This window comes from Coloeus monedula, assembly GCF_965178545.1.
Source record: "Coloeus monedula genome assembly, chromosome: 17".
Classification (NCBI taxonomy): domain Eukaryota; kingdom Metazoa; phylum Chordata; class Aves; order Passeriformes; family Corvidae; genus Coloeus; species Coloeus monedula.
Genome location: NC_138797.1, coordinates 15,288,812 through 15,304,426, shown reverse-complemented (window position 1 = coordinate 15,304,426; position 15,615 = coordinate 15,288,812). Strand labels below are relative to the sequence as shown.

Sequence of the window (15,615 nt, the reverse complement as noted above, 5' to 3'; positions counted from 1 at the left end):
CTTAACGTGTCTCTCCAAACTGCCTGTGTATCTGTCCACTATTCCAAAAATAAAACTTTCTTTCCTTATTTCCTTGGGGACCAAATACATTTTTTTTCTTGTAAGAGCTTTGCTGCTTTCTATGCAGCCAACAATTTAATACTTTAATTATAAAAAAACCCCACTAACAATACGCCACTTATACTGGTATCTCCACTCTTGGCTTTTTTATGCCCCTAAGACTCATCAATGCAAAGACATCTCAGAATAAATGCCTCAACATCTTAACCAAGGCACTGCCACAGCCCTCACTGCACAGGCAAATTAGGTGTGTGCACACAGTTCAAAAAAATGTGACTTATTCTGGAAACCGTGCCCGGATTTCTGCCTGAACACTCTGTGGTGATGGGCACAAATACAATGTGCCATTGTGGAAGGGCCCCAGAAATGCCTGGCCAACTCATACTTGCTTTTCCTGAGGAGAATCTGAGTAAGTGGGGGGTGATCTGTGGGGCTCCCTGCAGGATCCAGGGACCAGCCCCCTCCTGCCCTGGGCTGGTGCTGTTTTCCTGCCCAGAGGGTGTAGGAGTAACACCTGGAGCTTCTCCACCCAAGGAGCTCCTCACTGAATGCTTCCTTTAGCAAATGGACCTTTGTTTCAGCAGGGACACGTTTGGGGTGGAGGCCACTATTGTTTCAGCCATCTGGTCCCACAGAGGAACAGGAAGGTTTCCTACGGACAGAGGTGCTGGCTACTCCCACTACTGTCCCTTCCCCATCACAGTGCCCAGAGACTTCACTCAGCTGCTAAAATGCTCTGACAGTTGGTATCTTCTCATAAACATTGCCAAGAGATCATTCATACCCATCATCCTCTCCCAGCCTTGCTTTGGTTACTCATTTGTACAGCTTTTTAAAGAGTTGCCATCAATAATTCACTAGCCACTTTGATTTCCCACCCAAAACTGGCTCCTCTCATTCTAAGCAGTTGTATTTAAATAAAGTCTGCATCTCGATAAATAAAACTCACACATGAGAAACTCAATGGCTTTCCTTCACTTGACTTACAGCAAGACACGTTCTGCTAAAAAGGTGAGTCATTCAACAAAGGGAGAGGAAAATTGTTCATTTTGTATTTGTGAAATCCCCAAACCGCCAAAAAGGCACCATTTACCAACAAAAAGCATCACAGGATGCACAGGAACCAGCAAAGTGGGCGGAGCCCTTCCAGAAATGACTGTGACACGGGGGGCACCTCATCAGGGGACTCTCTTTCTCAGGATCCAGTCCGTTACAATGAGTGGGAGGTGCAGGTTTCTGAGCTCACACACTTATGGGATTTGCACTTCAGAAATCAAAACTGCCAGTTTTCTTCTGTCCCTCAGGGGAATACCAGAACAACCTGTGCTTTCCCTGCTTCAGCCTCCTGAGCTGTGCACCCCTTGGCACTGACAGCTAGAAAAAACAATGACCAGAATGCACCTGAGCCTCAGCATCAAACCTGTCCCTCCATTTCAGCTGCGTTCCTGCCACAGCTCAGATGAGAGGACTCTGGTCACTCCTCTGGCACACAGGACTGGCCACAGTGCTTGGAGCCGGCTCAGTCTGAACTCAAACCTCCAGCCACCGCCAGTTTGTGGATGACAAGTTCTGATTGTGCCTCCACTCAAAGCCAGGAATGCAGGCAGCTTGCACACTTGTGCTCCAACAGGGACAGTGCACGTGTGTCCCTGCACACACCCCCAACACTGCTCCTGCTCCCAGGGAGCACCCGACAGCAGCAGGATCCAACAGCAACATGCTAACAGATAAACTTTGCAGAAGTCCCCAAACTTGGAGCTTGGAGCTTGCTGTCCTCACAAGCTCCAAGCACCTTGAAGAGCTACCAGCCCCCCCAAGCCTCCTTCAGAACAGGGAGTACGTGCGGGGAAGAGCCGCGGTCACTCCACGGCTGGCACAGAGGAGCGGAGCACGGTGGGTCTGCCCTCGGTGCCAGCCTGGAGCCACGGCACGGAGAGGAGCAGGCCCCAGGGATACTCACAGCACTCGATGGGGTTGGAGGCCGCCTGCAGGGACACGATCCTGCCGCTGGGCTCGGGGATGTGCACGCGGAAGACGAGGCGTACGCGCGTGTTCTTGCGGCCGATGTCGGTCTCGCCCTTGCGCAGCTCGATGTCCGCGTTGCGCAGCTTCAGGATCCCCGCGCAGTCGATGCTGCAACAACACACACGGCCCTGAGCTCAACCCCTGCTCGCAGCAGCTGGGACAGGGGACACTCAGGGGGATGAAGCTCTTTTGCTTCGGCCTCTGGGTTAAGAACAGCTCTAAGTACTTGCTCTGGTTAGGATCCAGATATTCCCATTTCAGCGGCTACAGGGGAAGAAATGCCAGACATGCAGCACATGAGGGATGCTGCTGGATCTCTCCCCACTCTCTGGCAACAGCAGAAGCTGCTCTCCAAGCATTATAGCTCCAAGTCTTATCTCCCCTGTGCTAAGGCAGAGCCCACCCCGGGGCAGGAGCCTCCATCAGGAGCTCTCCCGACAGCCCCGCTCCCAGGGACTGCACAGCAGCCCTTCCCACACCTGGGCAGGTTGGTTTAGGTCAGTTCAGCTCCGTGGGGAATCACAGCAGCTGAGGCAGCTGATTACAGAATCCCCACTGCCTGCACCATCCAGGCATGTGGAATTCAGCTCCAAAGCAGGAACCAAACTGCTCTCTCCTCCTTCTGCACAGGGTGGGTGCTACTGCTACAGCTGGGCTCTGCAGCCTGGCCCAGGTCACGGTGTCATCCTCCAAAGCCCTGGGACAATGTTCCCAGACAAGGTAAGAGCCTGGCAGAGCAGATATTCATTCTCCCATTCACTGTGTCCTGTTCATTGTGTCCCTGCACAAAGGGAGGGTGCAGGGAGCAGGATGGGGCTGAGCAGCAATGACAGGATTTGGATTGCTTAAATTAGCACTGCAACTTAGTATTTAGTGTGAGTGCAGGCTGGCTTCTCAAGAGTCCAGGGTAGCCTTGCAAACATGCCTGTGTTAGGAAAATGTGACAATTATTTGTCAAGCTCAGCAATAGTTCTCAGAGCGGGCAGTGAGCACTGCTACTAAGCAGGCACTGCCAGCCCATTTTGATATCAGTTCTAAAAACACATCATTTCTCTCCTTTTGATAGGAATTAAAATCACGTTTGGGGAGGTATAAGCCCCAAGCTGTTTCCTACACCCACGCTGTTCCTTGCCCTTGCAGATGTGCAGAGGTTTATTACTCCAGGGTTCCTTGTTAGGAATGAGGTATATTTTCTAAAAAAATATGAAGAAATAATGTGGATTTTGTGATGAAGTAGGGGGGCCTAAAAATACAACTGCCCTGCCAATTTTGTCAGGATCCTCTGAAGGATGGAGATACAGCTCTTCCCTCTGCAGAGCAATCACTCTCATGCTGCCTGGCACACATTCAAGCCTGAAGTTTTCAGACTGGTGCCCACTTCATCCCTCTGCCTCCATAAAACTGGAAGGAGTAATACAGACAAGATGTGCCTGTACTTGCTTTTCTGTTAACCTATTACAAGAGGAGATTTCATGGCCAGATCACTTGATGGAGTTCAGAAGAGATGTTTTGTATTCCATTAAATGTTGTAAAATTAATCATACACCTTTCCTCTGTCTGCTGCCCCTGCTCCTCACTTGTCCCTGCAGCATAAGGACTTAGATTCGAGTCTTCTTTTCCTGAGTGCACTACAAACCCATTGTGACTGTGAAGATGATGGATTATTAGTGAGACACTGGATGCCCCATCCCTGGCAGTGTCCAAGGCCAGGCTGGACAGGGCTTGGAGCAACCTGGGATAGTGGAAGGTGTCCCTGCCCATGGCAGGGGGTGGCACTGGGTGAGCTTTAAGGTCCCTTCCCACGTGAACCATTCTGTGATTACAGCAGAGTCACTGCAGCAATTGGAATAGGGAGCAGGGGTGCCTGCATGGTCACCTGATGAATGGGAACTCTTCCAGCAGCTTTAACCCAAGGGCTTATAGCTGGTTTTGTAAAAAGGGTCTTGCACTCATAAATCATCCCAGCGTGCTGGAAAGGGGCGTCCCTCCAGAGCATCATTATTCTTTTAAGTGACTCCTTTCCAAAGAGAAAGAACTTCAGTGCCAACTTAATCCACCTCAGCTTTGCTAATAAAAAGAAATCTACTTACGTTGCTTTCATGTTGTTTTTGGGCTCCAGGGGGATCTCTAAAACCTTGGTGTTGCCAATGATCTTCTCGTAGCTGGTGGTGGTGACGGTTTTGCCCGTGATGCGATGGACCTGGTAGAAGGCATGGGGTTTGAGGATGCGCTCGTCCGCGGTGCCAATGAAGATCTGCAGACCCAGGGGCTTGTTCTCCATGTACCCGTGCAGCTGGCAAGACATTAAAAATCTCCTATCACACACTGGGCCTGCAATGCCTTCAGGAAACCAAAGAGATTTGCAGACATGTATCTATAGCTATAGATAAATGTAGATTTCTGGCATTGATTCACCGCTCTTTGAAACTCATCCTTCCCCAAGCTGTTGGTTCACCTTCAGCAATTCCTCTTGCACTGCATTAAAACACTGCCTGTACAGGTAGAGATGGCATTTTGGGTCTGGGACTGAACAGCACAAGGATGTCTCAGTCGACCTTAGAGCCTGGGGTTTCTTGGCCTCAAGGACACAAACTGACTCTCCTGTACTAAGTAACATTTTTATAAACAGCATTTGCTGCAAGAAAGCCAGAACACCTCCATAGGCCAGGAGACAAGGAAACTTCTCCTTCTTTATTAACGTTCAAAATTACAAATCAAACCATTCTGAATTTCTCACATAACCAAAAATGAGAACCAGACATTTATCTACCGCATAGCCTGGGATCTAGCTGAAAGGGAACTTTATGGTCTGAGACATGCTAAATTTGTTTTCAATTACTCTGTCCACATACAAAACCTTGATGAAGCCATACAAAGCAAATAGTACTGGAAGATCAGAGAAAAGGAAGATTAAGCTAATGGTATTCATGGCCAAACCAGGGTTTTTTCCTTCTTTTCTTTTCACCAGTCAGCAGGAGGTATCTTTGCATAGAAGGATTAATTCCCCCCTGGAAGGGGACCACATGCAGCATCAATGCAGTGCTGGCAGCCTTCCTCCAGCATGGTAATGTAAGGCGACACTCACTTCCAGAGCTATCATTCCTCATCCAGCACATATTTTGGAGGCACACAAAGACAGGGGCTGTGCCCCAGAGACCCCTCCAGCCAAGGGCCCGAGTGAGCAGCCTCTCCTTGCATGAATAGCTCCATTGAAGGCACCAGGCCCTAGGCAGGGGTTGTGCGAGACCAAACTGCAGAGCCCAGCCCAGACACCTCCGATACCTCGGGAGATGGTGAGGAGGGGAATGGGCAGGAGGCTCTGTGCAAAGCTGCCAGCTGGCTCTGGGAGCCAGGAGAGGAGCAGGGAGCCGGACTTGGAGCGCCAGGGTTGGGACTGGAGACGCAGCGTGGCCAGGAATGTGATAAATACAGCAGCAGCCACGGGCAGATTTAGGAATGGATAAAGCGTATAGGAGACGAAAGGCAACAGAGACCAAAATGACAGATCTGCTGGGAACAGGCACTGATGGAGGAATCAGCCCCTCCTGATCCGCAGCCCAGATCCACTGGGAGCCACAGGAAACTCACCCTAAGTATGGGACTTTCAAAATCCAGCATTTCCTGGCCTTCAGTGAAAAGCCATTGTATCACCAAAAGCCATGCTGTCTTCACAAGGGGCGAGGGGGAAGAGCAGTTTTTAATTACTGAGTGTGTTTATTGTCATGCCTGACAGAGTAATTCTTTGTGGATCCAGCTACAACGAGAGGATCCTTTGGACAGGAGGGGTTATTAAAGTGACAGCAAAGCAGCTTTTGCTCTACCCTCTGTCCTGGCAGAACAAAATCCCAGAGTTATGGGTGGGAGACCGAAATGGAGGAAAACAGACAACAAATTACTGAAGAAAATCTGCCCCCAGTGAGCACAGTCAGTAGCAGCTGTAACAGAACTGGCTACATACACAGGGTTTAATACTGACCACCTTTAAAAGTAATTTTAAGTGGTGTTTGCTCATGTACAGAATGAGTTCCCAAGACACAACTGTTCATAGCCATCCAATAACGTGCATGTCTGTGGGTGTGTGTTGCACAAATGCACACAGAGAAGACAGGAATTGATTCCCTGTTCATATGGCAATGTTTGTATTATCTGCTGGCCCAGGGGCATAAAACGCAGTAAAAGAACTCCTGATCCTCCACAGGACCAGATTTTAAATCAGTTGTTTGGTCAGTGGAAGAAAGTGAAAGTAACATATTTTTGGTAATTTATGGCATTATGGCAATGCTGTAGGATGACATAATTGTAAAATCAGAATAGCATTATAAAACACAAATACAAAGAGAAAAAAATACACGTGAAAGAGTCGAGTGTCCCTATTTAAAAGGGTTTGTCCTAATCTTGAGCTAATTGATTACATTTTCAGGACTAATACAGGTGATCATTTACCACAAGCGTTTCCATCTACCTTTCACTTGCTATGAACACAGCAGAATGACTTAGGAACAAACAGTGGAGATGAACAGCCCACAGAAACAAGCCAGGAGCTTTAAAATCAGAGTTTTACACTCAGCTTCACCACCAATTTATCACAGCTTCAGTCATGTCACACAGCCTCTCTCTTTACGTGCACCAGGGAACAGCGATGCTCACCCTGCTCTGCAGGGACAGAGTATCTGTGCTGCTTTTTTATAGAGAAAATTCACTGTGGGCTAGAATGAAAGGACACATCAGAGCTGTGCTTCAGAGATATGGCTCTTCTTGAAACTGAACTACTAAAGAGTGCCACTGTCAATAAACAGTCACCTCCACTATGCCAGGCAGCTGCTTTAACATTTAACCAAAGCGCTGATCTTTTCTTTGGCGAAGCAAAGGAGGAATAAATTTGACCCTTACACAAACTTTGAGAAGTGAAGATTTAAAATGCTTTTTAAAATAACTTTGAAATTAATTTTTCCCTCCCTTAGCAACAACCAAGCTGCTGCAAAATCTCCGTTTTTCAGTGCTGCTCTTCTGCTCATCAGAGCTGCTCCCTCCAAGCCCTTCCACGGGAGCACCAGCCCCACACTAAGGTGTGCCTTCACTCTTTCTCGCTCTCCTTTCCATGAAGAAAATGAAATCATCTGGATTTCAGTTTCAAGAGAGTGAGGATCAAGAAAGATTTATGAATACAGAACTCTGGGAGGAAATATTTTTGTGTATCGTAAGGTGACCTATTCACAATAAAACTCCCCCAAACTGTATACAGATCGAGCTGGAAAAAACCCAACTCCTTTGAGTCACATTTGCCACAAGGGGAAAGAGAAGCCAGACATGATGTGTACCTTTCCATACTCTATTTTGGGACTTCAAGATCCTATTTCTTTCAGTTGAAAGATTTTTCTTAAACTTCGCTTTTGCCTAACTCTTATAATATTAACATAGCCAGACATGGGCTGGTCTGTGACCTGAGGAAATGCAAAGCACTTTGGCAGATAAACAAATAACATCATTCAGAAAACAAGGAGACTTTTCTTGTTTGGTTTGCTGCTATGATTGGGTTTCTAAACAAAATAGAAATGTGTAGCACGATTCAAAGCATCGTGTCACCTCTGCAGAAATCATTCATTCTGCAGTCCATCCATGGATCAATACCAATCAAATTTGGGAAAGGGGGGGATTGGAGTGCCATTTGCAGGAAGGCACCTGTGTAATTCTGCATGCAAAAAATGAGCAGATGTGCCTTTAGCTGCCAAGTTTGTTCAGTTACACACCCAACACAACCCCTGTGACGGCCCCGACAACCACAGGCATCGACAGCACACATCAGGCACATGAAACACTTTTCTTCTCCTGCACTGTTTCAAAACTCAGGTCACCTCACAAACTGAGACCCCAGCTCCAAATACACAGCACTTAAAGCCAGAATTAAAAATTCCCATCCACATCATTCCCTACCCAGTGCTGAGACAAACCAAACCCTGCACCCGCCAGCTGGCAGTGACCCTGGCTGGGGGCATCTGAAAGGGTCACCTTTGCTGTGCTGCACAAAGAGCAAATCTCTTTGCACAGGTGAGGCTGCAACACTGCTTACTTGTGCTAAAATCAAGGGATAAATTGCCAGCAGAGTCAGAAAGCAAGGCAAATTCCTTAAAGATTCTGGAGGTGGTCACCCATAGATACAGCTTATCTCTACAGGGAGAATTCAGTGCAACTTTTGAAATTTAGATCTTTCAATCTGGGATATGCTTTCTTGAATTTAAATATTATTGTATTTTATGTAGAATTACATTATTAGCAGGAGAAAGAGAGATTCATAGGAAATAAATAAGATAACTTTTTTATTCTTACCCAGAAGTCAGGCCATGGAGGGGCAGTGATTTCCCAGGTCCTGCAGGGGATGAGCAGCCAGAGCCCAGTGAGAAACCCATGGTGCCCATGCCCTGTGCCCTGCTGCAGGCAATGCTGACCCTGTCCTGCCAGCAGCCCAAACAGGCACTTCAGCAGCACTCAGCAGCTGCAGCACCTCAGCTCCCAGCAGCACTGCAAGCTTTGCCTTTTCACTGATGGGTTACAGAGCCAAGTTTTCTTGGGGATTTCGAGTTTAGCTCTTGCACATCAAAATCCCCCGTGCAGTGCTGGGCTTTGCAAGACAAAAGCAGCAGCATCTGCAAATCTTACTGGCATCTTTGAATAGCCCCAGTAAGAACCTGTGAGAGACCGACTGCCTTAGTGAGTACAAGGCAGTAATTTATTTCCCATTCATCCCCACAGAGCCCTGCTTGTCGGGCACTTTGCTCTTTCTCCCTGGGATGTACAAAGCTGCATCTTTAAAGCTGATTGCACGCACCTTCCTGCCTAGACAACGCAAGCCGTGGCCAGAAGGAAAATGTAAACTTCGGGAATCGATTCACTAGGCTTGGGGATTTTATCTGCTCGAAAGCACCCAGCTCCCTGGGTCTCCGAGCTCAGGGTAACACGGGCTTTGGTGCATGAGCTGTGCATCACTGGCTCTGTCCCCGTGGAAGCCACTCGGGCTGTGTCTGTGTGTGGTCAGCTCGGGTGATTCACACGGATCATCCCGGCCGGCAGCGAGAAGTGGGAAAACAGAGCCCGGCGAGCAGCATTTAATGAGGAGCGAACACAAAGCCGTGAGAAATCGCTTCCTCCGCGGCTCCCCTTCCTGCTGCTCTGCAGGAGATAAGCGGCGCTGCCCGGGAGCCGCGCTGCCCCCCGCCCACCTTCCCCCGCTCCGGCCAGAGCCAGAGCCGCCTCCCGGAGCCTCCGGACCGCACAGCAGCCCTGCACCAGCCCCTGCTCGGGCCCTGCACCAGCCCCTGCTCGGGCCCTGCACCAGCCCCTGCTCGGGCCCCTGCTCCAGCCCTGCACCAGCCCCTGCACCAGCCCCTGCACCAGCCCTGCTCCAGCCCCTGCTCGGGCCCTGCACCAGCCCCTGCACCAGGCCCTGCACCAGCCCCTGCTCGGGCCCTGCACCAGCCCCTGCTCGGGCCCTGCACCAGCCCTGCACCAGCCCCTGCACCAGCCCCTGCACCAGCCCCTGCTCGGGCCCTGCTCCAGCCCCTGCTCGGGCCCTGCACCAGCCCCTGCTCGGGCCCTGCACCAGCCCCTGCTCGGGCCCTGCACCAGCCCCTGCACCGGGCCCTGCTCCAGCCCCTGCACCGGGCCCTGCTCCAGCCCCTGCACCGGGCCCTGCTCCAGCCCCTGCACCGGGCCCTGCGCCGCTTTCCATGCCAGCAGCCTTTCACAACCTCTGCTGCACACAGGAGATGTTCTGGGCAGAACAGCCCCGATTCTGCCCCTCCTTCCTGCTGCAAGCAGCTTCAGCCTTGGATTTGATCATTAATCCCCATCATTAATAGCCGCTGATTGCAACAATGTCAAGAGCTTTTTTGGGGAGGTCTTTGCTCAACAATACTTGTACCAAGAGGGAAAATGTCACCGCATTGTCTCAGGCAGAGTGGCCTATCAATAGCTGTCAGGAATTCAACAAAGACCTCGTCCAGCCACTGTATCATGTAGCAGCTCCTCGGCCTGCTTCAGTTAGAGCTGACATTGAGCAACAAAGTTGAATCTTCTCACATGTTTTTGTTCAATTTAATGTACTTGGGACACAGCAAAGGAACGCAAACCAGAAGGAAATATCTGCCTTGGTTCCTTTTGCTCCCTACCAAAGCTGTCTGAAAAGGCCTCTGAAGATAATCTTTTGAACATCTGATTCTGCTAAATTATGATTTTTTATGATACTCAATTTTAAGTGTTTCTTATTTTGATGACAGTTTTGTCAAAATTCCAAGAACTGAATCTCACTTGCTCTGCTGTTCCTTACAGTAAATGACAACCAGACTCCCGGTGTCTTACTGGGATTTCTGCTTTCAGATGGGGTTAATACAGGTCTGGGACAGAGACAGCAGCTCTTGGGAGAAAGCAATGGGGAGTGTTTGCTCCTGACTGACCTCACGCTGCAGTGGAAGCAAGTTGTTTCCTCTCTGGGCTTCAGTTTCCCTAGCCCTGTGAAGAGCTGATCCTGTTTTCAGGATGCTTTGACTATCTCAGATGACAGTTTAAAAGAAGAGGCACAATGCATCTATCCAGTGCACATGTACAGGGAGGAGGATTTGGAGATCTCATTTTCACAGCTGGCTAAGGAAACCAACTGTGTCATTAAAGCACTTCCATGCACACTCATGACAAAAGATCTAAACCTCCCCAGCACGACAGAACTCGCTGTGCCACGAGTAAATCAGAGGGTGTAAATTGGATGATTTTGACAGGACCACGCTGAGGGAGTTCCTCAGCATGGGGCTCTGCTGCCAGTTAGCAAAGCTGGACCCTTGCCAGCTGTCAGAGGCACTGTGGAACCAGCCCCAGCTGGGCAGGGAAACCCGTGAGCAGAGAGCCCTAGTGTTTACAGGACACTGTCTGCCCTGTGTGAACTCCTCTGCAGATCCTGCAGCATGCCCTGAATGGGGTGAGCTCTGTGCTGGAAGTGTCCACGTTGATGGCACACAGCCAGACATTCCAGCTTTGCTTTGCAGCACACTGACTGCCCCATCCACAGTTCCTACAGGGAAGAATAACCTAAGTCTTGCATGTGTCCCATCCGGGAGTATTTCTAATCCACATAACCTGCACAGCCCAGGCATCCCCCTCAAACCAGCTGGTACATGCTGCTTCCCCTCACCTCTGCCAAAACTCCTCTCCATCAAAGCAACATATTCTGAATTTGGCTCAAAAGTTTCAGTGAGAGCTTTTCATTCACCTCTAACTCAAAGGTACAGCCATGCTTGCAGCACAGCATGAGGGCCGCTGACCTACCCTTACATTTGATGGCACATTAGTTTTGAAGAGAATTTCCCAGATGCAGCTACAGTCTGTGGTTTGGCCACTGCACATCAACCCCTGCAGTAGCACATGGAACAGCAGTCAATAAATCCACGGCTGAGAGCTCAAAGCTCAAGAGGCCCCTACAACGATCCCATTGTGCAAACAAGCCCTGTAGTCCTGCAGGTAAATCAGGTGTGAAAGGTGCAGGTGGTTTGTCACATGCTGCTCCTGAGCTGGGGGAAAAATCCCTGCAGGAGCCAAAATCCAGCTCCAGAACAGGGAAGTGATGGCCCCGAGAGTGGCACAAAGATGTTGTGCAGCACCAGCTGGGTCCAGCACAGCCTGGCCTTGCTCTTCCCTGCACAGGGGCCTTGGGAAGGTGGGGAAAAGGACAAACTCAACTGTTGGGACGTGCCCTCGGCAGCAAATCCCCCTGGGCGGGCTGGTCGGGGTTTCGGCAGGAGCGTGGCTCCAGCCCGGCCCCGAGTGTCAGAGCGTGAATCACCCCACGGAGCCGTGAGTGGGTTTTGAGTTTCCATCAAAGGCTCCGGTTTCACTAACACACCAATGAATTAGCTGGATGTTGGAAGTCACATACAGTTAAAAGTCAGAGCCCCATGGGAAGCCCAGGCTAAGAAACAATGTCTCCTTTGACTGCGAAACCACAAGAAAACACAGACGGCAAAATTCAAATATAAAAGGAAAGTGGAACATACATTTGTTATTGTAAAGCAGCTCCTGTGAGTTCCACTAACAACTCTGCCATTCCAGCTTCTTTTTAATAAGAAAAATAAAAAGTCGCCACAATTTTAAAAGTTAAAACCCAGGGGAAAGCTGGGCTGGCTGTGCTGAGCAGGAGCCCCTCTCTGTACAGCTTTCCTGTTCCAGAGCAGAAGTGAGGAGGAGCCTGGCACACACAGGGGTGGGGGGCTGGGGGTCCCTGTGCCTTCCTCTGCCCTCACCTGAGCACTGGGGTTTTGTAGCCCTGGTCTGCATTTGGATGTTGTACCAAGGCAAACAGCTGGCTCAGGGATTTAACCTCTACCATTACACTCTAGGTTTGTGTTTGGGCTGCCACTCTATCCCAGTCACATCCACAAGCTCTTTGCACAGGAGCAGCCACTGCCTTTCCTACTGGACAGTCTCCTCCACAGCCTTGACTGGAGCAGCTGGCTACGAATCAGCAGCTGTCCTTCAACTCTGGGAAAAAAGCTGGGAACCAAACGTGCCTCCCCCTCCTCTGTGGTCGCAGTGCCCGGGGGGACCTGCAGGATGGAAGGAGCACGGAAACTTCAGTTTTGTCCTTGCTACAAAAGATCTGACTATTCTCAGCACTTCAGCATCCAAGGGATACTCACATCCAACTCATCCCTAAAACCTGAGTTCCTCTACAGTTAACACAAGCTGTAGGTTCATCCCAAGAGTGACTCAGACACCTGAGCGGGGAGCCTGTGCTTCTCCGTGGCCCTGAAATCAGGTGTGTGAACATTCCATGTTATCCATAGCTTCCCCCTCCTCCTGGCAAACACAGCCAATGCCCTATTCCGCGTGGTCCAGCTTCCCAGAGGTTTTGGTTACCCAAACTCTTCTCCTGCCATGCTTGGAGTACACAACTGGTGCAGAGCCTTGAGCACAAACTCTCAGGGCTTGACACGTGAAGAAGAGGAAGCAGCATCAGAAAGATAAACCACAAGATAAGGCTTGGAGGATATGAGATCTGCTGGTCTGTAGCTTCAGAACACCCAAAAGAAGAAATCTGCACGCAAAATGCACTTTCCAAAAAATAAATATTGCAGGGCAACACTGCGCTGCAAAAACCAGCCAAGATCTCTTCTGCCAGCAAGTTCAGCTGGGTAATTAGTCACATGGAGGGTTAATTTAATGTTTTGGGGTTTTTAAATCATATTTGTTTAAAAAGAGGTATTTTAGAAAAATACTCTGTTTGCATCTGACAAGAACACGAAAGTTAAACTTCACTGAGGGGAAAGAAGGAGGGGGAAAAAAAAGATCCCTTGAAGGCAAATAACTTATGACATGAAAACTTTGGATTTTATTAGCCTCCCCCAGATTCAGATGTCATAAACCATACAGGTGCAACTATCTCATTGCCTGGCATGCATATGAACCTGGTTATGTTCAAGTGAACACAAATTCAACAAATACTCCCAGCTTTACAATAAACCTTCAGAAAGAAACTGTCCATATTTTCCCCAGATGCAGGCACAGCTGTGCAGAGGCACATCTGCTTGGGGAACTAATGTGGACATTTGAATTTATAGTTTTAGATCCTGAAGCCTGATAGCAAATTATGATAAAACTAGCAATACTGGTTCCTGTCTTCAACAGAAAATAGAAATGCCTCTTTGATTGATATTGATTACAGGAAGGAAACAAATTCTATTTCTCCATGTCACAAGAAACTCCTTCATTGCAATAAGCACCCTGTTGATAGAAATACTTTGGGAAGGTAAATGATACTGTAGTTGCAAGCAAACTGAGAAAGAAGCAAGCGCTGATTGGTTTCATTCCTGCATCTCTGTAGCTTCAAACACACCACAGGAGGCTATGAGCTTGTCAGACTCAAACCAAAAATCCCGCATTACTGAGGTATGGCAAACTGATTGCTGTTTAATATTACCCTGTACCCTTTACTCAACTACCCAGTCCATACAGGTACATCCAGCTCCATCAAAGCAAACAAATTCATTGATTTAACAATTTATGGCTTGATTTTAAAAGGGGGTGAGCCTGCAGGGGAATACTGAACATATGTTTGAAGTCAAGCACAAATCAACCCAGTGAAATTAGTGGTATTGATCACATGCTTGAAATTACACACAAATGTTAATGTTTTCCTGGTTCCTGCAAGTCCTGAGTGTGTCAGGAACATCTGTAGGATGCAGCCCAACTTTGTTTAGTGAAGGCTGTAGCTGTGGCTGACCTGTCCAGCTCCCACACATCATTCCCACTGACACAGCACAGCCCCGACCCCAGCCTGGCTTTGGCTTTCCTTCAGGAAACATGGGCTGAAAACAGGGGAAATGAGGGAAATGACTGATGTGCCCCCACTTGGCTACACTGCAGCTACTCAGCCACTATTTTATACCACCCTCTGAAAGGTGAAGGAAAAGCTGTTCACACTCCAAACAGAAGAAGGGTTCAGCTCATTCACCTCTCAGGTCAGCAAAGGGACAGATTTGTTCTCTCCACCACCGGCAGCCTGAATTTTGCTCCCTTGTTTCAGCAGAGACTTCCCCAGGCACCTTACGACAGAGTCCTAAGTGACAGAGGATCACACAAGCCCAGAAAAGGCAGCAAATACAGGGCCCGCATTTCTGAGCTTTCAGAAGCCAATCCAAACCAACCTTCCTGAAGTCCTGGACTTCACCACACCTCAGCTCAGACCCTTTAAGCACTTTCACAAGCAGGTTCACAGGGTGCTGCTCTTTCAGGGGCAGCCCCCAGCAAGCATTTCAGAAATGAACTTTTCCTGCAGGGAGAGTCCCCAGAGCCTTACCTGGACCACGGGGTGGCCCCCGGTGGGAGCCTTGACGGCGCCCCGGCTGCCCTCGGTCTCGTAGTGCGCGCGGTGGTGGGGCTTGGGCTGCACCTCGATCCGCAGCTCGTACGAGCCAGACTGGCTGGACAGGGGCCACTCCAGGGGCGGGAGGGACTGCACAGGCAAACTGGGACAGAGAGAGAGAGAGAGAGAACACCAGGGAAACTCCTGAGAATATGACTTCTCAAAGCCCTGATCCCCCCTTTCTCCTAGTGCCCCACCTGAAACATTTAGGGGTCTGCTATGAATTCCCATGAGATTATGCTGAACTGCTCACATTTGACTGCAAGCTCTGCTGAGAAGATAATTTCTGTGGGCCCATCTCCTTGCAGAAGAGAATATTTCTATTTCTTAAACAAAAATATCTGTAGCAGTTACATTTTTGCAAAGATGCCTGTTTTATCTAGCTGTTGCTGTGTGTCTCAAACTTGGATCACAGAACACATATTGTGAAATATTAACTTCATTTACCATTACCTACCAGTTGTGTAAATTAACAATTGTTATGATTTCCAGAAATATTAAAATGCACGTGAATAAAATGCGAAATATTCTTACCTGGTACTAGCTTTCCTGTTATGAAAATACATAAGGGTTTATGAGTGAAATGAATACACTGTGATGTACAACTAAAGCTTGCACTGGATTTTAAA

The 15,615-nt window shown here is 49.0% G+C and overlaps 1 protein-coding gene across 2 annotated transcripts in view; it reads right to left on the bottom strand.

Moving 5' to 3' along the window:
- The window catches only part of NFATC2 (nuclear factor of activated T cells 2), a gene marked incomplete at both ends in the record, with an annotated part of 72,574 nt that overhangs the window by 47,342 nt on the left and 9,617 nt on the right, over positions 1 to 15,615 (bottom strand). For both annotated transcript variants that reach the window (XM_082292575.1, XM_082292576.1), the window contains 3 exons: positions 2,021 to 2,193; positions 4,176 to 4,378; positions 14,921 to 15,089. In XM_082292575.1, coding sequence (XP_082148701.1) covers positions 2,021 to 2,193; positions 4,176 to 4,378; positions 14,921 to 15,089 — 545 coding nt within the window. The remainder of the gene's footprint in view (positions 1 to 2,020; positions 2,194 to 4,175; positions 4,379 to 14,920; positions 15,090 to 15,615) is intronic.